Source organism: Neolamprologus brichardi, chromosome 3, assembly GCF_056152115.1.
Source record: "Neolamprologus brichardi isolate AB-2024 chromosome 3, ASM5615211v1, whole genome shotgun sequence".
Classification (NCBI taxonomy): Eukaryota; Metazoa; Chordata; class Actinopteri; order Cichliformes; family Cichlidae; genus Neolamprologus; species Neolamprologus brichardi.
Window position 1 is genome coordinate 56,303,109 of NC_142106.1, and position 13,193 is coordinate 56,316,301.

At 44.8% G+C, this 13,193-nt stretch overlaps 1 protein-coding gene across 1 annotated transcript in view; it reads left to right on the forward strand.

The window, feature by feature from the left end:
- The window catches only part of LOC148105928 (focadhesin-like), a 44,574-nt gene that overhangs the window by 7,504 nt on the left and 23,877 nt on the right, over positions 1-13,193 (forward strand). Inside the window, exons 11-15 of the mRNA XM_087838419.1 lie at positions 1,224-1,328; positions 1,826-1,927; positions 2,024-2,151; positions 3,236-3,362; positions 3,477-3,611. Coding sequence (XP_087694545.1) covers positions 1,224-1,328; positions 1,826-1,927; positions 2,024-2,151; positions 3,236-3,362; positions 3,477-3,611 — 597 coding nt within the window. The remainder of the gene's footprint in view (positions 1-1,223; positions 1,329-1,825; positions 1,928-2,023; positions 2,152-3,235; positions 3,363-3,476; positions 3,612-13,193) is intronic.

Here is a 13,193-nt window from a genome sequence, read left to right on the forward strand (position 1 = left end):
AACCTGTGGCCTGAATATAAAGTAATGCATGTTGTTCCCTCTGACATGTAGATATGTTGTATGTAAGGCAGCTAGCTCGTGTTTGTCTTTCTAAGAGCACTAAACACATGTTGATAACCTGGGCCCGTATCCCTAAAGAATCTTTGTGCAAAAAGTGGCTCCTAGCGGCCAAATTCTAAGAAAATTCTCAGAGTCATGACGTTTTCTTAGAATTTCCCCTAAAAGTGACACGACAATCCCAGTTAATATAAAAGCTATTCCTCAAGATTCCTAGCGCTTAAAAGGGCTCCTAAGGCGAGATCTGCTAAGAGCAGGAAAGAGGACTTTTAGTGGCTTAGGAGTTCCCCTAAGCAGCTGCACAAAATGGCCAACAGAAGAGGCAGGAGAGATGTCCTGCAAACACTGGATGACAGGGAATTATTGAGACGCTACAGATTGGATCGTGCAGGAATCATGTTTGTGGTGGATCTCCTTAGAGATGCAATTACTTCACCAACTCGACGCCACAACGCTATTACACCAGAGACGAAAGTAATCACAACCCTGAGGTATTTGGCAACCAGGAAAATGCAACAATGCAGCAGTGACTACTTGGGTCTGTCCCAAGTCATCACTGAATTTCTTGAATGTGAAATATTATTTACAATTACAGTCAGCATAAGATTAGAGTGTATAATTATGTTTATTGATTTGAGGGTACATCCTTTGCTCATTATGACCAAAAGCTCATTTCCATCAAACTTGTAGGATCAACCAATCACGGCTTTTGAAATGATGACTCATACCTAGCAACGGGGTCAACCACACCTCCTCACTAAGATAGGATTTTCCATCCATTCCTTGCTCAGAGTTCACTGAAAATGTTCTGGAATCACTTCTAAGCTAAAACTCCTGGCAAGGATTTTTTAGGTTAAATTAGGAGCTCTCTGAGAGGATTCTCAGAATCTTTAGGGATACGGGCCCTGGTGTTTTGGCACCAACACATGACTTTGAAATGGTTCAGATCAGCAGGAAGATAAAAGCTGTCACTGCTGTGTGATTGCTGCTAATCTGCTGCCGTATAAAGGGAGAGGTTAGGGAGTGCTCTAAGGGGACAGACTTCCCTCTGGACTTGTGTTGGAGTCACTAGCTGCAGATGAAGTGTGAAGTTTACCCCTCATTGTTTCATTGTACCCCTAATGTTTGGTTGGTGTGTTTGCTGATGTGGGCGTTTCCCTCTGCAGGTCCCGCCCCTCGTGCTGCTTCTTTTGTTCAAACTGACCAAAGAAAAGAGTCCCGTCCTGGCTCACGCTGTTCTCACAAGCCTGCCAAACCTCGGCACTCATAAGGTACGCAGCACGACTTAGAAGAACCTGTACTGACTGTGAGCGTCTGGAGACGGGGCTGGAACATCAGCAGCACCTTTCTACTTCATCTGAGCGCTCACAGTGTGTTTTAGTCCATCATACACACAGATGAGCTTTAATCTGTGGGGTCATCCAGGTCATGTAGTCTGAGGAGCTTTTCTTCATCCAGGAGGCTTCTAGAGTTTAAAAACCAGTGACCCGCGTGTCCCAAATACCCACATGTGAGCACAATCCACCAATAACAGTGAATAACTGAGATGAACACGGACAGTGTTTCTTGTACCCAGTTTGTAGGAGCTGGGATTGGACCACAGCAGCCTCTGTGTGGGATAGATGCAGTGCTCTGTAGTATAAAGCACTCTGTCAGTGAGCTGGACTCTCCAAACCAGCAGTCATTGTCTAACATCTGCCTTCTTCAGCTGTAACCGTGTGTTTCTCTTGTAAACTTGGCTCTGATCATATGTGCTGTAATATTCCAGCTTTGCTTCCCGATCGTGCTGCACAGTCTGCACATGCTGGCCGGCTCCCCCAAGCTGAGAGCAGTGGGACTGCGCCTCATGACCGCTCTGTGGAAGAAACAGGTTTGCAGTAATAACGCATTACTATAAATGTCATATTCACGTGTTCAAAGCTTCTGTTTGTCTTTGATTGTGTGCTGCTTTGGTCATGTCTGTAAGGACCGGGTCTACCCAGAGCTGCAGCGTCTAATGAGCCAGCAGGACAGCAGGGTGGTGCTGGGGAGGGACGCCCAGTGGGAGCAGATCCTGGCCAGGGCCGCCTGTGTCAGGGACATCTGCAGAGAGAGGTGGGTCCTCCCATACTTACAGAAACAGTGGGCACTTCCTACATTCACTGGTTCATTCATTCAGTGGACTTTGCATGCACAGTGCAGACAGTGTGAGCTTCCAACACCAGGACTCTTCATCTTCCCTTCTGATGAGTAATAATCACTGACTGGACTCTTCATAGATGTTTCTGCTCAACAAGCTGATAAAAGTTCAGAAAAATCTTTGTTTTTTCAGTCACATCAACTTTGCTTGTTAAGATAAATGAATGCACTTTGTAGCTTTGCAGTGAATGAAGCCTCAGCTCGACGCTCCACTGAGTCCCTGTTTCTCCAAAAATCAGCAGGAGTCCAGTTTGAAATCTTTCAGAGCAGCTACACGTGACTGAATCCAGAAGGATCAAAGTCTTACAAAGTTCAGATCAAACAGAGAGACTGAGAGGCAGCTAACTTCCTGTCTCTGCCAGACTATCAAAATAAAAGCATACATTTGAAGCAAAGGAAATCCAGCTATTATTATGTCAGTCTGTAAGCACTGCTTCCCATATAATACAACTCTAAGCAAGTGAGCCATAACTTCATAGTTTTAACCTTCAACCCAAAAACTATGTTGATCATATAAACTCCACAAACTGCATCCAGGCTCCTGCACACGTCCTTTACATGTTAGCTGTTAGCTAATGCTTGTCAGTGTTTGTGAACTGGCCTTTATGTGTGTTGATGAAATCAAACGATGATTTAATTTGATTATTTCCTTTGTTCTAACCAGCTGGTGCACACTGCTCATCGTCCCGGGGCCTGTTACACCTGCTAACATGTACATGCAGCTTTGTTAGCATTAGTGAAAACCTGGGAAACCCTCTGGATGGATGCTACAGCACAAATTTAGCAAATCATTGAGATGTTTCTTGTTTTCACAAATGCTTACGTTTGCTTTTATTGTAAAACATTTGCAGCCAGAAGAGTTTGCAATGATAAGAAGCTGTGTTTGCATTTACTTACTTACACGTGTCCTGGCACTTTTAATGCTTTTTAATAAAAATGGTAACAAAATGAGAAGAAACACATTTTCCACTTTGTCCACGCTGATGTGTGTGTTAACCAGGCCTTACCAGCATGCAGGGGACATGGTGGCTGCCATTTCACTCACTTTAAAACAGTGCAACAGACCAGACCTGGCAACCCCGGCTGCTCTCGTCCTGCAGGGACTACAGGAGCTGTGTCGAGCAGAGGTACCTCGTCTGTCTCCATTTGTCTCTTTAAATTCAGGAATCATCTTTTTTCTGCATCAGAACTTTTGAATCTTTTCCAAAGTTCTGGTCTTAAAAGAAATGTTTCTTTCTCAGGTGGTGGATATTATCTCAGCATGGAGAACTGTTTGGCCTGAGCTCAGCTGTCACTCACAGCCAGAGGTGGTTCAAGCCATCGCTGAGCTTTTGGCTCTGGTGCCTCAGCTCACAGTTAAATCAGAGCAGTACGAGGTGCGTCGTAACGTTCATGTTCCTCTGTGTTGAGGAGCTAACAGAGTGACACAGGAACTCCACCAGGTTCTGTTTTTCTCTGTGGTTCTGTCTGTAAACAGGACTCTCACCAGCTGTTTGTATCACCTCACTGTAGAGTCACATCTCTACATCACTGTGTTTGGTAGCTAAAGTTAGCACATCAATGTAAAGTTGTGTAGAAGCACAAAGTACAGACGTGTGAGGGTCCAGTCCTCAGAGTCCTGCTCTGCTCGGACTTCACAGTAACTAATAAATGGATCAGCGAGTGTGAGCCTCTTTTTAAAAACAGACGTTTTGGTAATTTGTTGCTCTGGAGGATTCAACACAGCAGCAGAGGCCGTCCCAGCAGATGAATCCTAGACCATGCAGTGCTGCTTGTTGGAAAGCTCTCCTCCTCTCTAACAATGATATGGCAGTACAGCTTAGGTTTGCAAAGTGGCATCTAAACAAACACAAGACCAAAGGCCAAAAGCAAACACGGCGTATTAGCACAGGACGCCTGATAGGGATGCTTTTGGGTTGCAGCCACAGGACCTGTGCAGCACCTTGCAGTCACTGAGTCAGACACAAACTTCTCTGCTGTGTGAACTGAAGCTTAGAGAAAATCGCTTCATGCAAAATGCCAAAGATCCAGAGCACAGCAGCAACTTTCATATACATGAAAGCTAATTCTGGGTTTCATTAAGAGCGGCGTCCACCTTCACTGTGTTTAAAGGAAATGTCGTGCAGATCGTGCTTTAGGTCAGTGCAGCGATTTGGCTGAATGAAAGTCTGCAGAAAACATAAGAAAAGGTTGGAAAACTCTGTTGATTCTAGTGTGTGTGTGTGTGTGTGTGTGTGTGTGTGTGTGTGTGTGTGTGTGTGTGTGTGTGTTTGTCTGTGTGTGTGTGTGTGTGTGTGTGTGTGTGTGTTTGTCTGTGTGTGTGTGTGTGTGTGTGTGTCTGTGTTTGTCTGTGTGTGTGTGTGTGTGTGTGTGTGTGTGTGTGTGTGCGCAAAGGTGGTTTATGAGGACATTTCACAAGAATACACGCCACACTGTCCGGACATTTGGAATTATGAGGACAGGGCCGATGTCCTCACAATTCATGGAATGAAAGCTCGATGTGAGGGTGCTTAAATAGGTGTCAAAAGCCTAAATTCAAAATTTCAGCGAAATCGAAAAAAAGTCCTTACTATTCACAATTACCCAACTTTTGTGTATAATCTGTGTATCAACACAGCTCCCCTGTAGACCGGTTTGGGTACTGCACCTGGTCATGAATATTCACACAACGTGTATTTTTTAAGGCTTCTGATTGGCTAACAGCCGGAAGGTCCCTATAATTACGGTTTTTGTCAGATAGTGTGTGTTACATAAAACAATTCTGTGTTCTGATTGGCTGGCAGGCAGAAGGTCCTTATAATTACGTTTTTTTTTTTAAAAAGATTGTGTGTTACATAACAAAGTTCTGTATTCTGACTGGCTGACAGTTGGAAGGTACCCATTGTTGTAGTTTTTATTAAAAATAGTGTTTCAAAACATGACCATAGATAAATCCTTAAAACTCTGTTAAATTTAAAACTCCACTTTCAGTGATACTGAGATGACTAAACTACTTAATCTAGCACTTAATATATACTGTAGTTATGCTTTATTAACTCTTGACTGTGTGATTAATTTTTTAAGCATTTCTTTTTTCATATTTTGCTCTAGGAATCCTTTATATTATATATATTATATGTATTATTATATATTATAATAGAGGAGAGGAGAAAAGTGCGACCGCCTTCGTCAAGAGCAGTTTTCCTATTTTATTGTGAAGGTCCTGTGTTTCCATGTTCATTCTGTTCAGTTTTGCTCCCCCTGTCTCGTTATGGTTATTCGTGTTACTGTGTTCCTTGTGTGTTCTCACTTCCTTCTTATCCTTCTGTGTATTTAGGTCAGTGTCTCCCTCAGTCCTGTGTTGCTTCCTCCCTCCTTACTATGTGCGTGTCCCTGTGTCCTTCCTCATGTATTTAGGGCTCCCATTATAGTTCATGTTATTTTTCCCAGTTTCGGTTTTGTATGACTTTTTTGTGCTCAGTAATAAAGCTGTATTTTAAGTTCACATTTCACCCTAGTGAGTTTGCGTTTGGGTCCTATCCTGCATGAAATCAGCTGCTTTATGACACCATCTGTCATGGCTGGGCAACACTCGTTGCCTTGTTGTTGTTCGTGTGTAATTTACGTTGAGTACGCTAACCACGTTATTAAATTAATGCACGTAAGGTGAACTAGCAAACACCGTCATATTTACATGCGGCTGTCTTCTTGTTTGATGGCAGATACTCCCTTCACCCTGGCCAAAGGCTAAAATGACCAAAGAAAAAGAGGGAAACAGCTAAACATGAGAGGTTTTTGGATAAAGTTTGTGTTTTTTTCCATTGTTTAAGCACTGCTTCCAGCCAAGAGTAATGCCATAAATCCCCTATAGCTGCAGAAACGGCTAACATTCTTATCTTTTTACAAAAAAACAGCTAAACATGAGAGGTTTTTGGACAAAGTGTGTGTTCTCCATTCTTTAAGCACCGGTTCAAGCACCGTTTAAGCACCGGCACCGTTTCAAAAGTACCGGTTTGGTACTGGTATCGGATAAAACCTAAACGATACCCATCCCTAATCATCAGTGCATCAGGAAGATAAACACAAGTGATTAGGTGCTTAGTAAATAGTTCAAGCAGCTGAAACCTCAGGAGGAGGAGGTGGAGCAGGAAGCATCATGGAAGGACAAACCCTTGTAGGATGAAGCACTAATCAGGGCTCCAAGTGCAAGACCAGTAGAGGCTGGTGTTTACCACACCAGGCAGGACCCTAGATCCAGTCTGTGCAAAGATGCCTGCCATATATGATCTCTCACCTTCTCAACAAAATCCAAAGGGTTCTGGATGTGGTGTTTGGAGCTGCATATAAATGGGTTGTGGACAGAAGACAGAAATGTTGAGATGTTATAGGTGACCAAATTGATCATCCAAACAATTGTTCTTAAACATACAGTGGGGCAAAAAAGTATTTAGTCAGCCACCGATTGTGCAAGTTCCCCCACTTAAAATGATGACAGAGGTCAGTAATTTGCACCAGAGGTACACTTCAACTGTGAGAGACAGAATGTGAAAAAAAAATCCATGAATTCACATGGTAGGATTTGTAAAGAATTTATTCGTAAATCAGGGTGGAAAATAAGTATTTGGTCACCTCAAACAAGGAAAATCCCTGGCTCTCACAGACCTGTAACGTCTTCTGTAAGAAGCTTTTCTGTCCCCCACTCGTTACCTGTATGAATGGCACCTGTTTGACCTCATCATCTGTATAAAAGACACCTGTCCACAGCCTCAACCAGTCAGACTCCAAACTCCGCCATGGCCAAGACCAAAGAGCTTTCGAAGGACACCAGGAAAAGAATTGTAGACCTGCACCAGACTGGGAAGAGTGAATCTACAATAGGCAAGCAGCTTGGTGTGAAAAAATCAACTGTGGGAGCAATCATCAGAAAATGGAAGACATACAAGACCACTGATAATCTCCCTCGATCTGGGGCTCCACGCAAGATCTCATCCCGTGGGGTCAAAATGATCATGAGAACGGTGAGCAAAGATCCCAGAACCACACGGGGGGACCTGGTGAATGACCTGCAGAGAGCTGGGACCAAAGTAACAAAGGTCACCATCAGTAACACACTACAACGGCAGGGAATCAAATCCCGCAGTGCCAGACGTGTTCCGCTGCTGAAGCCAGTGCATGTCCAGGCCCGTCTGAAGTTTGCCAGAGAGCACATGGATGATACAGCAGAGGATTGGGAGAATGTCATGTGGTCAGATGAAACCAAAGTAGAACTTTTTGGTATAAACTCAACTCGTCGTGTTTGGAGGAAGAAGAATACTGAGTTGCATCCCAAGAACACCATACCTACTGTGAAGCATGGGGGTGGAAACATCATGCTATGGGGCTGTTTTTCTGCCAAGGGGACAGGACGACTGATCCGTGTTAAGGACAGAATGAATGGGGCCAAGTATCGTGAGATTTTGAGCCAAAACCTCCTTCCATCAGTGAGAACTTTGAAGATGAAACGAGGCTGGGTCTTCCAACATGACAATGATCCAAAACACACCGCCCGGGCAACAAAGGAGTGGCTCCGTAAGAAGCATTTGAAAGTCCTGGAGTGGCCTAGCCAGTCTCCAGACCTCAACCCCATAGAAAATCTGTGGCGGGAGTTGAAAGTCCGTGTTGCTCGGCGACAGCCCCAAAACATCACTGCTCTTGAGAAGATCTGCATGGAGGAATGGGCCAAAATACCAGCTACTGTGTGTGCAAACCTGGTAAAGACCTATAGTAAACGTTTGACCTCTGTTATTGCCAACAAAGGTTATGTTACAAAGTATTGAGTTGTATTTTTGTTATTGACCAAATACTTATTTTCCACCCTGATTTACGAATAAATTCTTTACAAATCCTACCATGTGAATTCATGGATTTTTTTTTCACATTCTGTCTCTCACAGTTGAAGTGTACCTCTGGTGCAAATTACTGACCTCTGTCATCATTTTAAGTGGGGGAACCTGCACAATCGGTGGCTGACTAAATACTTTTTTGCCCCACTGTACACCCTGGCCTCATCAGTTCTCATGGCCACTGATCAATGGTCATGACAAATTGGATACTAATGATCATGGAACTGACCTCACAGCCCATTGTTGATGCTAGTTTCTGTCATTATGTAAATGTACTGTTTATAAGGTTGGGGAAACCTGCAGTAGGCTGAGACTGAAGAATTCACCAGTTGGGGATGAAACATTTCTAAAAATCACTAAAAATAGTATGTCCAGATGAACAGATTCAGCATTCTGGTACTCTTTAAAGAATGTAAAAGTAAGGTTTGAGATTAGCCTATAATTAGATAAGTCAGCTGGGTAAAGTGATGACTTTTCTCTTGTTTATAGTCCCCTCATGCTTCAAGAAGACCACCGTCCTGAAGAAACCTAATGTGAGCTGACTCAGTGACTGTCACCCAAGAGCACTTACGCCCATTGTTATGAAGTGCTTTGAGCATATAGTCAAAGTTCACATCACATCTTCAATGCCTGCTCGACCAGTTTCAGTTTACCTACAGGCCAGAAAGATCCACAGATGATGCAATAGCATTAGCTCAGCATATTGCCCTCTCCCACCTGGATCATAAAACACATGCAGTGGTGTGAAAAAGTATTTGCCCCCTTCCTAATTTCTTAGTTTTTTTTATTTTATTTTTTTGCATATTTATCACACTCACATGTTTCAGATCATCAAACACGTTTTCATATTACACAAAGATAATATGAGTAAATACAAAATTTACTAAGGGAAATAAGCTATCCATACCTACCCGGTCCAGTGTGAAATAGTAACTGCCCCCTCTTGTTAAATCATCAATTAACAGTTTTTGTAAAGCTGAGTTCAGTTTCACTGGCCACACCCATACCTGATTATTACAGACCTGCTGAATGAAGAAATCACTTAAAGAGAACCTGTCTGACAAAGTGAAGAAGGCTAAAAGATCTCAAAAAGCCAAAGAGCTTCACAATCTACAAAAACAATATGAGAAACAAAGTCATTGACATCTATCCATCTGGGAAGGGTTACAAAGACATTTCCATCGCTTTGGCACTGCAGAGAGTCATTATCCACAAATGGAGAAGACTTAAAACAGTGCTGAACCTTCCCAGGAGCAGCCTGCCTACCAAAATTACTCTAAGAGCGCACTGCCGACTCATCAAGGAGGTCACAAGAGAACAGCCAGAACAGCATCTAAAGAACTGCAGACCTCACTTGTCTCAGTTAAGATCAGAGTTCATTATTCAACAATAAGAAAAAGTCTGGGCAAAAATGGCATCCATGGGAGAGGTCCAAGGAAAAAACTACCATTGACCAAAAAGAACACAAGGGCTCCTCTCATATGTGCCAAAAAACATCTTAATGATCCTGAAGACTTTTGGGAAAATATTCTGTTGACTGACAAGACAAAAGATGAACATTTTGGAAGCTTTGAATCCCGTTACATCTTTTATCAAACTAACACAACATTTCATAAAAAGAACATATAGCAACAGTCACACATGGTGGTGTTATGTGATGGTCTGGAACTGCTTTGCTTCATGACACCTTGCTGTAATTGATGGAACCATGACTTCTGCTCTCTACCAGAAAATCCTGAAGGAGAATGGCCGGCAATCAGTTCATGTCCTGAAGTGGACATGAACTGAACATGAACTCATGAAGTTGGGTACTTGGGTTATACAAAAGGACAATGATCTGAAACACATCAGTAAGTCCACCTTTGACTGGTTAAAAACCCTCAAAAGGAAACCAAAATAAAGGTTTTGGATGGGCAGGTGACACTACCATCATTCGTTGCATTTCAGATGGAGACGAGTCTGCTTACAGAGCAGAGGTGAGAGCCCTGACATGGTGTCAGGAAAACAACCTACTGCTACCTACCCTGTCACTTGGTGTTCGCTCGCTCTGTAGTAGAGTATCACTTCCTGTTCCTGCTCAAACACAGTGGTGTTTCTGAGTAGCTTATTTGCTTAGCAGTTTACTTAACAACTTTTAAATACATTCTTTTTTCAGAGTATAATCTTCACGTGCTTCATCCGAAGCACACTTTCTGTGTACTCACTACCTAATTTATAGCCAAAGTTTTCACTCACTGTCTCTGTACTGTTTTGCTAGCTTAGCTTAGCTCGTAGCCGACTCGTTAGCACCATGGCTACTTCACCTGTCCCTCCTGCACTTTCTTGCTCATTGTGTCAGATGTTTAGTTACTCCTCGGCCTCCTTTAGCAGTAATGATATCTGTAACAAATGTAGCATATTTGCAGCTCTGGAGGCCAGGATTACTGAATTGGAGACTCGGCATCGCACCCTTCTTTCACCCTTAGCTAGCCAGGCCCCTGTAGCTGGTGCAGCCGAAGATAGCGTAGGCCCCGCTAGCTGTTCCCCGGCAGATCCCAAGCAGCTGGGGAAAGAGGGCGGCTGGGTGACGGTGAGGAGGAAGCATAGTCCTAAACAGAAGCCCAAGGTACACCACCAACCCGTTCATGTGTCTAACCGTTTTTCCCCACTCTGCGACACACCCGCTGGGGGTCAAACTCTGGTAATTGGTGATTCTGTTCTCAGACATGTGAAGCTAGAGACACCGGCAACCATAGTCAATTGTCTTCCAGGGGCCAGAGCAGGCGACATTGAAGGAAATTTAAAACTGCTGGCTAAGGGTAAACGTAAATTCAGTAAAATCATAATTCACGTCGGCAGTAATGACACCCGGTTACGCCAATCGGAGGTCACTAAAATCAATATTGAATCGGTGTGCAACTTTGCCAAAACAATGTCGGACTCTGTAGTTTTCTCTGGTCCCCTCCCCAATCAGACCAGGAGTGACATATTTAGCCGCATGTTCTCCTTAAATTGCTGGCTGTCTGAGTGGTGTCCCAGAAACAATGTGGGCTTCATAGATAATTGGCAAACCTTCTGGAGGAAACCTGGTCTTGTTAGGAGAGACGGCATCCATCCCACTTTGGATGGAGCAGCTCTCATTTCTAGAAATATGGACAAATTTATTAAACCCCTCAAAATATGACTATCCAGAGTTGGGACCAGGAAGCAGAGTTGCAGTCTTACACGCCTCTCTGCAGCTTCTCTCCTCCTGCTACCCCCCCAAAAACCCATCTTCATAAAGACTGTGTCTGCTTCCAAAAAGAAAAAAAACAAACTAAAAACCAGCAACAAACAACTTAAACATTTACAAAGAAAGAACAATACAGTATCCACATCTGAACCAAAGAGTAAAACAGTGAAATGTGGATTATTAAATATTAGGTCTCTCTCCTCCAAGTCTCTGTTAGTACATGACTTAATAATTGATCAACAAATTGATTTACTCTGCCTTACAGAAACCTGATTGCAGCAGGATGATTATGTTAATTTAAATGAATCAACACCCCCGAGTCATTCTAACTACCAGAAATCTCGAAGCACAGGTTGAGGGGGCGGTGTGGCAGCAATTTTTCACACCAGTCTATTAATTAATGAAAGACCAAGACAGACTTTTAATTCATTTGAAAGCCTGATGCTTAACATTGTCCACCCCAGCTGTGAAACTCAGAAACCAGTCTTACTTGTTATCATCTATTGTCCACCCGGCCTTACACAGCAGGGTGAACATGGTTGAAACGCAGACAGACCAGCGACCAGCACACGAGAAGACACGACTTAAATATACACAGAAGAACATCGGGAGATTACACACAGGTGGGGAACATAGCTAGAAGTAATTGACGAGACGAGACAAGGGACAGAAACAAAAAAAAAAAAAAAAAAAAAAAAAAAAGACAAGGAGCATAAGTCCAGAAACACATGAAAACGATTCAAAACAAAGCTAAACCAGATCAAACATGAGTCCACAAAAAAGTTCAGGGGGGTCGACAGCACATGAGCCAAATCCAGAACAGTTCAGGGGGGCGGCCGTGTGGACAGCAGCGGCGGCGGCAACGCAGGCGAAACAAGTCAGGAGGAAGGCAGTGGCGGCAACAGAGCAGGTCCAGAGGCCAACGGCAGTGTAGCAACCGCAGCACCAGACGAGGAGGGACCAGACGAGGAGGGACCAGACGAGGAGGGACCAGACGAGGAGGGACCAGACGAGGAGGGACCAGACGGCAGCGTGGCAGCCACGGAACCAGACGGCAGCGTGGCAGCTGCAGGTGGTGACGCTGCAGGCGATGGTGTGTAAGTTGGCTGAACGGACTCCCTAGAGCCGTCAGCGGACACGAGGATATGCTGGCTGGGTCCTCCGGGACCCCCAGCTAACGAGACGTGATGCCGGACGGGCTCCTCGGACCGTGCAGCTGACGAGGTGTGACGCTGACTAGGCTCTCCTGAACCCCCAGCTGACGAGACGTGACACTGGCGGGGCTCTCCAGAACCCCCAGCCGTGCTACTGGCTGAGCTAGCGGCAACACAGGAGACTGAATGGCAGACTGAACTCAGGGCAGCTGGGCAGCAGACTGAACTGAGGGCGACTGAAGTAATGGTTGAGATGATAATGGTGGTGGAGTTGGCAACTGAGCTAAAGGCAGCAGGGCTGCAGACTGAGCTACAGGCAGCGGGGCTGCAGACCGAGCGACAGGCAGCGGGGCTGCAGACCGAGCGACAGGCAGCGGGGCTGCAGACCGAGCTGCAGGCAGCGGGGCTGCAGACCAAGTTGCAGGCAGCGGGGCTGCAGACCGAGCTGCAGACAGCGGGGCTGCAGACTTGAGCTGCAGGCGGGGCTGCAGACTGAGTGGGGGAGGGTGAAGATGAAGTTTGTGGAGAATGAAATCCTGAATGAGCGGGTGCAGTTAGTCCAATAGCCAGGGGTGGCCGGAAATGAGCTGCTGTAGCCTGGCTTCCACAGCGCAGAGCAGCTCACTCTCCCTCATGCTCTAGCCATAGGTTGACCAACCTGGAAGCAGAGTCGATTATGACCTCCTGAAGTTCCTTGGGTGGGGCAAATGCCGATGGATCCATAATGTGGCT